This window comes from Chenopodium album, chromosome 5 (genome assembly GCF_948465745.1).
Source record: "Chenopodium album chromosome 5, dcCheAlbu1.1, whole genome shotgun sequence".
NCBI classification, from domain to species: domain Eukaryota; kingdom Viridiplantae; phylum Streptophyta; class Magnoliopsida; order Caryophyllales; family Amaranthaceae; genus Chenopodium; species Chenopodium album.
Genome location: NC_137838.1, coordinates 69,458,693 through 69,469,714, shown reverse-complemented (window position 1 = coordinate 69,469,714; position 11,022 = coordinate 69,458,693). Strand labels below are relative to the sequence as shown.

The 11,022-nt window shown below is 34.6% G+C and overlaps 1 protein-coding gene and 1 non-coding gene across 2 annotated transcripts; both read left to right on the top strand.

Annotated features, from left to right (window-relative positions):
* The first annotated feature begins 1,567 nt into the window (after window positions 1-1,567).
* Window positions 1,568-1,639, top strand: TRNAD-GUC (transfer RNA aspartic acid (anticodon GUC)). Its single transcript has one exon. It is a non-coding gene; the product is annotated as a tRNA-Asp (tRNA).
* Window positions 1,640-1,699: 60 nt separating this feature from the next.
* On the top strand, window positions 1,700-7,875 carry LOC145630937 (peptidyl-tRNA hydrolase, mitochondrial-like). The gene is made up of 8 exons (XM_081683059.1): window positions 1,700-2,045; window positions 2,694-2,778; window positions 3,883-3,950; window positions 4,057-4,107; window positions 4,196-4,269; window positions 4,965-5,023; window positions 5,099-5,175; window positions 7,548-7,875. Exons 1-8 carry the CDS (start codon window positions 1,770-1,772, stop codon window positions 7,659-7,661), a joined length of 804 nt encoding a protein of 267 aa, XP_081539185.1. The 5' UTR covers window positions 1,700-1,769; the 3' UTR covers window positions 7,662-7,875.
* Window positions 7,876-11,022: the final 3,147 nt, after the last annotated feature.

The following is an 11,022-nucleotide window of genomic DNA, read 5'->3' as shown; positions in this document are numbered from 1 at the left end:
AGAGATGTTCCTCAATCAAATTAAAATGCCACTAGAGAGTCTCTAATATCATTAGGGATGGAAAATGGTGTATTGATAATAATATAAGACATCTCTTGCCTGCTCATATTTGTTCCCTTATCCTAAGTACTCTTATCTCCACTTATGATTCAACCTCTTCTCCTGATCACATTAGGTGGAAACAGCATGATTATGATGTTTTCACTATCAAGACAATCTATTTTCTTTCTAAAAATCCTTCCCCCTATTCTATTCCTTTCCCCTTTATCTGGAAGACTTTTTGGAAGCTCAGAGTGCCTTTCAAGTATAAAATGTTCACGTGGAATTGCATTCACTCTATCTTACCTGCTGCTTCACTTCTTGCCACTAAATTCCCTGGTTTTGATCCCATATGCACAAGATGTTCCACACATCAGGAAATATTTATTCACTTATTCAGAGACTGCTGCACTTCTAGTATTCTTTGGAAGATGATTTTTCAAAAGATCAAGCCACCTAAAAATTTCAATTTCTCCATCTTTACGAATTCAGATTGGAATGATTGGCTTCGTTTCAACTTCACTCAAACTCCAAAGTGGAAGTCCATCTTTATTATGGGGCTTTGGCATATTTGGAAACTGAGAAATGAGATCATTTTTAATGATGAAGTCTATAATTGTAATTTCGTTTTCAACGGATTCATTATAGATTATCATATCAACTCATTTGTTTAACAGGGCACCAGGGGATGCAGAAGTAATCATTCAGATGGAGCAAGACCCTCAGTTGTTAGAATCCCTTGCTGGCGCCCACCAAAGAAGGGTTGGATGAAGCTCAACACTGATGGTGCTTGGAATTCCAAGGATGAAGGTGGGGGTGGTGGAGTCTTCAGAAATGATAAGGGAGAATGGTTTTTTGGTTACTCAAGCAAATATAATTCACCTAGTGCGCTGGGAGTAGAACTATATGCTTTTATAAAAGGGTTGAACTTTGTCAAAGCTATGCCTCTAAAGTTCTTAGAAGTTGAGACAAATGCACATAATATAAGAAGCCTTCTCAACAGGGAAGGGGACTATATGCACAATGAATTGGCTGTAGTTGTTATTGATGTAGCCAGGTCTCTCAAGAACAACAAAATGGTGATTGTGCTTAACACTGTTCCAAGGGAGCTGAATTATTTGGCTCATTACTTGGCAAGGTATGCTATGACCATGAGCTTAGGTCATACTCCTCATTATGTAGTCCCCACCAGTGTTGTAGCTGCATATGAAGAAGATCTCAAAGGACTACAGGATCGCATAGCTCCTTAGTTTTCTTGCTTGTATATATAATCTGTTAGTTTCAGTGGATAATTCCTATGGTAGTGTTTTGCTAAACTCTGGTTACTATGGTTTTTAAAGTGTGCATTTTGCCTTACGCACTACTTTGAATTTTATGATGTAATTATTAGGGCTATGCCCAAGTAATATATGCTACCTTTTGTGTTTTTAAAAAAAAACTACCCAAGCACTTAAATTTTCGTGAATTTGTTAAACTTAAACAGGTTTTTTCAAAATAAATAAATTACAACTCATGTATTGTTCAGTAAGTCGTTGTAGTATAGTGGTAAGTATTCCCGCCTGTCACGCGGGTGACCCGGGTTCGATCCCCGGCAACGGCGACATATATTTTTTTTTGCTATTTTTTTCCCTTCTTTTTCTCGTTTATTCTTTAAACAACTTCAGAAATTGGTTCAAATCTTTTTTCAATTGAATTTCATCTTCAATAAAACCCTAATTCCCCGAAAAAGTATGAACATTACTTCAATTCCAATGCAAATTTCATCATCAGCTTTGAATTACTGCTATTTTCGTAGCAGTTGCAGTTGTTTTTTGTCCTCTTCAACATTTCGCAAAACCCTAAAATCTCCCACTTCGAATTGGAGAATGACCAATTTTGCTTGTTTATCTGCTGATTCTAATTCTGACGATGTTGCGACTTCGTTATCTATTAAGCCTAAGCCTAAACCGTGGCTTGTTGTTGGCCTTGGAAATCCTGGCAAAAAGTACAACGGCACTCGTCATAATGTATAATTTCTCTTCCAATTATACTGTATTTTTTTTTTTTGGCTGAATTTTGTGCCTTTTTGTATTCTGGGTGTTTTGAAGAGCATTATTTTTTTGGTGATTATTGTAATATTTGATGCAATATTGTGTTAGAAATTTTCAGTTTTAGTGAGTTTGTTGGGTGTTACTTTTTTTTTTTCATCTTATTGTTGATCAGAATTAATACTCTTGAAGCAGAATTGGGTACATGTGTGATTAAGAATTTCGATGTTTTGTAGTTTGAGTCAATTGGGTCAAGGGAAAACCTTTAGAAATTGAATATAGTTAGGGAACATTGAAACGTTACCAATTTAATTAAAAATAATATGGATGTTGGAGTTAGGGAACATTGAAATGCAGTTAGGAGAAACCTTTCATATCATCCAGCATTTTGGTTTTACCTTGAGTGTCGCGAAGAAGGATGTTTCTCTGCAATTTAACATTACCATTTAGAATGATCATACAAGTTTAATGGAGTTTGATTTTTCCTAGCAAGATACTGTGCTTCATATGAATTATCGTAATATTCAATCATTATTAATTGTAGCATGTGCTAAGATTTTGGTCTTGCTGAGTTGGATTTATTTATCTACAGAGGCAGTGAATGTATTCCTTTCCACTATTCTACAGGTTGGATTCGAGATGGTAGACGCCATTGCAGAAGCAGAGGGAATTTCAATGAATAGTGTATCTTTTAAAGCCATGTTTGGGAAAGGTACTCTTGTCCTCTGTTTTAATTTAAACATTCTCAAGTAACATAGAGGATATTATAGCGCCATAGCAGAAGAGCATTGAATTTGGATGGCAATGGGCATGAGCTTTAGTTGGTATCAAACTATCAACTATCTATAAACAGCTTGCCTTTTCTCAGGATTCTGCGAATTTGTCAATGTTGTGCGAAAGGGTTACACATTTACTTAATGTTAAAGCAAAATAGTATGAATGTATACATCCCTGTTCCCTAATAAACACTACTAAATGATTTAGAAAACATACTCTTTCTGCCCCCGTACTAGTTATGCTATTTATGGTTGGAAAACTGATATGTATACTTTCATCTAGTTTGCCTATCCATTCAAGTCAATTGGCAGAGAAACCAATTTTGATGCTTGGCAGCATTATTCTGTCAACAAACAAATTCTCTCCTGCTCACCGTGTCAAGGAATCGAGCTTCTCAATTGAAGCTGATCAAAGTGAAAGCTTGGTTGCAAAATTTTCAATTGAAGCAAGTGAAAGTTGGAGCTTGGTTGCATAGTCAGCCCACTAATCATCCACACTAGACATAGGTTTTGTTTGTTCTGTTATTAGTATATATAAACTAGCTTTGTTCTCATTCAATGAATGATGATAGGTGGAGTTAATAAGTGAGGTTCTTAGTAACTAAATGGACTTCCAAAATGCAAATTGTGAGGAATTTGGGAAGAAATGTCATCAGAAGAGGGTTTAGCAGCCAAGGTTGTTGAAGATTGGTGAGGGAGAGAGGAGCTTTTAAGGAAACTATTTACGGTAGTAATTTATATGTGAATTGCAAATATACTTTGTATTTTTGAAAATTATATTAATTACTTTTTAACTTTTCGTATAGTTTAAGCCTCCTAGTCTCCTACACCCCCTCCCAAAATATTAGTCCCCATTTACATTTGCAACTTACCAACATTATGATTCATAAATTTTTTTAGGCACATAATGGAATAGATTAAAGATATATTTGAAATGACCCTCATAAACAAGGAATAATTGTTGATGTTCAATTTTCTTGGACTTCTTAACTTTGGCTTTTCGTGTTGCTTAATTGATCTACTTTAGTTGTGTTTATCAGGTTACATTGGAAAAGTTCCAGTTATCCTTTCCAAGCCACAAACTTTTATGAATGTCAGTGGTGAGTCTGTAAGTAGCTTATCTTGAAATATCTATCATTATGTTAAAAGCTAACTTATCAACTCTGTTATATGTTACAATTGGTGGTAACTAAACTTTGAAATATTTTATGAAGGTTGGTACTATGGTTTCATATTATAAGATCCCATTGAACCAAGTATTAGTGGTAATATACTACTCACATACTCAATCTATTGTGTTGTATTTCAAAATCTCGAGCCTCATATTTAAATAGATGATCGACTATCTTGCAGATATACGATGATTTGGATTTGCCTTTTGCAAGATTGAGGCTATTGCCCAAGGGTGGTCATGGAGGACACAATGGGTATTTACCTTCTAGCACTTCCTTTGTTATACTTCTTCTGTTTCAAATTACTCGCTACACTTTCTATTTGAGGATGTTTCAAATTACTTGCTACACTTCTTCTTTGGGCAGAAAACTCTGTGCATCTCTCTCCTCTCATGTGGGCCCTCTTTTATTTCTCTCTCTTTTTTTCTCCAAAAATTGCCTAGAAGTGCCATTTTAGAGGTGTAAAGAGTAATTCGAAACGGAGGAAGTATGTTGTTGGGTGCTTGTGATGCTATGATATTCGAAATTTAGACATGTTTGTAGCTAAGTCAATTTTTCCCTTTAAGTTACTCACCCAAACTCTTAGGGGCTAGGAACCACATCAAACTTAGCTCACCACTCTACGTAGTTGGTCACTTGGACTTACCTAATTGAAAAGAATGTAATATTGTTTGTCAAACGCTTTTGCCAAAAACTTCTTTATTTTTGGATTATATAGAATATATACTAACATGATTTGGTAACTTATGGGACTCGGATAAAACTCTCAAGTAGTTTCTGACCTTTTGAAAATGTATTTAGTCAAGCTTATTAGTCTCGTCGGCATGCTAAAATTCTAGCTTATATGTTGGTGAAACATGAAGATTGACTCATAAAGGTTATTAGTTTATGAACAATGATGTGAGGAAGGTTTTGTGCGACTGTTGATTTAATGTGCTTGTGCCTTGTAGGATGAGGAGTATCATTGATCATTTCAAAGGAAATCGTGACTTTCCTCGTTTAAGGATAGGTACAAATTAAGAATGAAACATCTGTTTTTGTTTTATCCTTTTTTTGTTCATGTCAATAATCTGTGTAAATTTAGGTATTGGGAGGCCTCCTGGAAAGATGGACCCTGCAAGCTTTGTTCTTCGTCCATTCAACAAACAAGAACGTGAAGAGGTGAAAAGTCTACTTTCTTTTTTTTTTTTTGCAAATTGTTACCACATCTATTTGAACTACACATGTACAATGGATAGCCCTTCTTAACACAATTTTAAAGCTGCAAAGCGAAAATAATTCTTAACCATGAACTCTTGGCTCTTGCCTTCCCTTTTATATGTCACCTTAGTCCTTGTTGGACTATACAAAGTAACCTTTTGGGCCGAGCAGTCGATTTGAGCCTTATATTTTCTTAAGCAGTCCATTCCCATAATGACATCCAATTCTTCCAAAGTCAATTCTACCCCAGAAATTAAAAGAGGTGATCAAATGGGAGGGCCAAGTCGGGCTTGTACATAAAGTCATGCAAACCTGCCCAAAAAGTGTGGATCATGCAAACTTTTTTGGGCGGGTTGGACCGGCTGCTAAGCCGGGCTACTAATGATTACCTCTACTCTAAACAACTTAAAACAATTCCTTACTTCTCCCGACGGAATAGAAATGTCTAAAGAGAGTGATTCGATACTCTCTAGTTTATGACTTTCTACTACGGTCTTAGAAACAAATGAATGGGATGCACCCGAATCAAATAGAATTTTCACAGAAAGAGAGCATATAAGAAAAGTGCCAATTACCACATCATGAGAAGCTTAAGCCCTTAAGCCCAATGTATAAAAAGCTCAAGGCGCACTGAAGTGAGAAGGGTTATGCAGCACTGAGTGCGCCTAAGGCGCCTCTTTGAAGTGAGGTGCACTATATAAACTGTGAAAAAAGTTTGCTGAAATTTTCTTCAGGTGCACCTAACCTGCGCCTAATCAAAAACGCCTCGCCTAGACCAACTAAGCACTTACCCTCGCCTTGTGCCTCAGCGCCTTAGGTGCGCTTTTTTAAACACTAGTTAAGCCTCACACTGTTTATCACAAATACACGCCCTTGGGAGTACCACCCGCATTGCTACTAGTCCCAATCTTAGGTGTAGGTCCATTGGGTTGGTGGCTTGGTTGGAATACTAGACTCTTTCACCTTTTCTAACATTCATACTAGGCTCTTCTCAAAACATTCGTACTCACGATGCCCCAACTTCTTACCTACAGGTCATGATCCTACCCTAGGTGGTCCTTCTCACATTTTTGTAAAAAATAGGTTCTATTTTGATTCTCACCAATTCTTTGATTCCCATTTCCCCGAGCATTGAATGGTTGAAAATTCTTTCCTCTCCCAAAGTTCCCCTTGTTCTTCCTCCTTTCATAGAAATTTCCATTAGGCTTATGCTTCTCACCCTGTGAAAAGACTCAAAACTCTTTCTTTTCTTTCCCGATTTCTTGATTTTCCTTCCTCTAATCCCATATAGGTGAGCTGCTCTTCCATACACTTCATCTAAGGTTTCAAAAGTAGTAGTCTACTCGCTAATGGTCATGGTCCTCATTCTAAGGTTGGTGAACTCCATACACTTTTGTTTCCTTAAGTACGCCAGATAGAACTTAGCTCTCACTTCTTTCAAGTCTGCCCACCCAAATTTAGGCTTGTTCAATAATTTACTCTTTTGTTGACTCAAATTGGCTTTTTCGAGGCAATTGATGGCATCAAAGAGTTTGTCAAACTCTTTAGCTGCAGCTAACCTCTTAAATTCCCCACAAGAATTTTCCACCTCATTTGGTTGGTTAACAGCTTGGGTCAAACTTGTCGTTAACTTCTTAAGAGTGGTTTGACGCTAGTCCTATTACCCTTTGGGTGTAAAAGCACTTGAACTAAATATGGGAACACAAAGTTTACTTAAGTACTTAACCATGCAAAGATTGCAAACATAATATAGAAAGAAAATTTCAAACATAGCAGTTCAAATGTATTATGTACAATTTTCCTATAAAAATGTGCATTCTTTTTTGTTGTTTCGATGTTGCATAAATGTGCCTATCAACTCTATTTGCAAACATAATATATTGTACATAATATAGTTTATTTTGGACTTTCCCACAGGATAACAACGAAAAATAATGTACTGCATAAATTTGCATAAATGTCTGGTGTTTATTCAGTATGGTTGTATATATGCTCCAAATTGCATCTAGGCTTAGTGAGTATACTTTCAGGTGAAGAAAATTGCCTTTTTGTTCTATTATTTGGGAATTGTTATAAAGTCAAATTTGGTTCTATCTCAATTTTTGAGCTTTATAAACTAGAAAGAGCTCCATGAGGAGCTCTCTATGAAACCAAACTTAACTACATGATTGGTATTTTTAGTGCTATGATAGCTACAGTACCGAGCTAAATCTTCAACAACTAGTTAGAACTTTGATCCTTTGGTTACAATTCTTATTGCATGTGGTGTGGCAATCAACATTACTGGATAATGGGATATTTTTATCGGTGGCTGATTTTTTGGTTGTGTGCAGTTGGATATGACATTGCAAGGTGGATTGGAGGCCATTCGGATACTTTTGCTAGAAGGTTTTAATAAAAGTGCAACATTTGTGAATACTGCAAAGCGCCTGGAACAACTTAGTTGATCAAGTATACTATCAACCATTTTTTTTATTTTTATCTTTATTGGTAACTGTCAATATATCTTCATTGATGATATCATTCAAATTTGAACCTCTAGGTGTAATTCACACTATAAACATTTTCTATAATCTTGTCTGATTTTTAGTTTGTTCTTTGAGGGCCACAACAGGTCATATTTGTTTGAACCTTGAGTTAATTGGCTTTGGCTTCTTGTTTTGTTACTGAAGAACTTGCATTTAGAAATTTCCTGTCAGGCTTCTTGGTGAAAAAACCAGTTTCATAATCATATATGGCTGCCTATGTTATCCCTCTTCAGCTCTTTCGGCATTTAGGTTTTCTTCTCCTCTAATTGATTGATAATTATCCTCCGTGATCTCACTTTTAATTTGCCATAGCTAACATATATCGGCTCATATGCTTGGCTTTTAGTTGTTTAGTCATGTGTACATTGATCTGACTTGGATCGATTTTACCAATATTGGGCAGGAATTACCTGCCCGAAATTGTTTCCAGCGCTACTGCCCCAGTATAGAGCCTGATCCATGATCAGCTTTAAACTTGCCAATTATTGGGGGGTTTGTGTTATTCAATTTCAGTCCCAACTCAGTTGAGTAGCGTAGGAGGATTTAGTGCAACAGGCAGCTAAATCATGTCATCCCTATCCCTCACTCAGTAATTAACCCCCAAACAACTCTTTTCCTCATTCATCTCTCTCTTGATTCACTTTTAACCCCTCTTTGTCTCGTAATCATCCTCTTTCTTCATTTTCTCTCACTCTTTCATAGGGCTGCAAATGATCCAGCTGAGCTGAGAGCTGAGTTTTAGTCTGTTCGACCTAAGCTTGATAAGAAATATTCGTGTTCGAACTATCTCGAGCTTTTAAAAATCTTGTTCGAGCTGGGCTCGTTAAGAATTTGGCTTGTTCGAGCTTTGGTCACGAACGTACTCGTTTGCATTTCGAGTTTAAGTTTGAGATTGAACTGGTCTAAATCGGGCTTGATTAAATAAACGAGCCTTAATTATTATTAAAAAATGGTTTCTTTCAAATTTTAACACATCTATTTAATTTTATATAAGATTTTTATATTCTTTCTATAAAAAAAGGTAATGACGGAGTTTTCATGCTTTTACATCATAAAATTATTAGTACTTTTTACAAATATGTATAAAGAAATATAAATTTTTCGAATTTTAATTAGGTGTGAAAAAGCTTATAAATTGATTTAAAGGAGTTGTTCATGAACATTACCGAGTTGAACATGATGCTGTTCGAGCTTTGTTCACCTATTTGACGAGCTTAAAATTTTTGTTCAAGCTTGTTTGTTAGCTTAACAAATGAGTTTTGACCGAGCTTGTTCACGAGTAGTTCACAAACATATCGGCTCATTTATACCTCTACTCTCTCATGGTTGGTGGCAAAATTCAATCCCTTTGACGGTGCACAACGGATCAAGGACCTGAACGCGGTAGCTATATAAAGAATTATCACTCAACTCTTTCATTCACTACATATGATTTCATCAACTTTCCTCTTCATCTACTCTACGGCTCTACCCACGAAAAATTAAGTGCATGCAACAATAATAATAATGCTATTATAGTATTATTAACCTAGCTAACAATGTTTCTTAGGCTCTATTATTTAAACCGAATATTTAGGGTAAACAAAAGGAATTATAAAAGTAAAAGCAAAAAAAAGGACACAAATATATTTCAATATTTGATGCTCTACCAATTCGCCGCTTTCTTCACTATCACTACTCATCATGTGGATTACTCCCATAATATATAAAGCAATTACGTAAACTTCCATTTACAAACAATTACTATTTAATAAGATTTGTGGAACTTCAAAGGACTATTTTGTAATTTTGAATTTAAATTAAATAGTAATGACATTTTGGAAGTGTATTCAACTCTTGTCATGTCCAACGTCGACATCGCAACTTGTGTTCATATTTTTTGATTGTGACTTTGATTGATCACTTCTCTATAAGACAAAAATTAGTAAGAAATATTGTTTTTTAATTAGTATTAATTAATTTTAGAAATATCAAGGAATATTAATTATTAATTAGTATTACTTAATTATTCCTATTGTAAACTACTAGCTACTAACTATGATAAAATCAATGATGGTTTTAATAATCATATCATACATATTACATCCAAACCACAAAATTATTAAACAGAAATGACAATGGACCACACAAATTTTATTATTATTATTATTATTATTATTATTATTATTATTATTATTATTATTATTATTATTATTATCATTTGGTTAGTTGTAGGATTTTAGTGATGGTTTAGGACCGCGCGATTCGTTTTTTCTTTTTTTAATTAAAAAATATTTCTTAACGAAACGTTAGGACTGAATCTAGGGTAGGAAATAGGGACAAAATCAGTAATTTTAAAGGTGTTTATGGATTGCATATAATCAAACATAATAATTATTAAAAAAATAATTATACACTTTAAGGGCTAATTGTCTAAATTTAAAAAGCTAAAAGTAAACACATTAACCATTAGCTAAAATAATACTAATCATATGGATTATTATTATTATTATTATTATTATTATTATTATTATTATTATTATTATTATTATTATTATTATTATTATTATTATTATATCTGAGACCTAAAAATTAGTGGGAAGCCGAGATACAATCTGAACCCCCACTCCTCTAGGCTGCAGTTATAGCAAATCCTATCCTATTGAAGATATAAGCTGCATATTATTAATAACTTTGGTTCCTCGGCAATTTTTTATAATTAATTCTCGATTTGTCTAATTCACTATGTCAGTGGTTGGTGTTAGAAGCATAAAATTCTTTCTGAACAAGGAGAAATATGCATCCGCGCTATAACGCCTACTTGACAAATTTTATTTTTGCAGTTTATGAAAATGTTAAATGGCCAGCCAACAAAGTATCTTCCATTTTGAGGTTAAGTACCCAGCTCAAAGACAGACTTGAATACTAGAGTTTCAAGTCTCTAACACGACCAAGAACACAATTTAAATCAATATGACACAACATAACTGAAATTGACACGACACGAATATGAAAATACTGAGAGAATGCACGAAGTCATCAACACGACATGAACCCAATATAAACACAGAAAAATAAGCAATTAGGTTACATTTTATACATAAAAATGAACATGAAACCAAACACAAACATGGCATGCCTATCGTCAACTTTATTGAGTTGGTTGCAATGTTGCATGTAAGCATCAGCGTTAAACAATATAGTTCTAAAGTATACAAAATGATAAAGAAATTAAACGTTCAAAACTAAACCGTGAGTATCATAGAAAAATTATTATGTATAACTTCAAGGGTTATGAAAA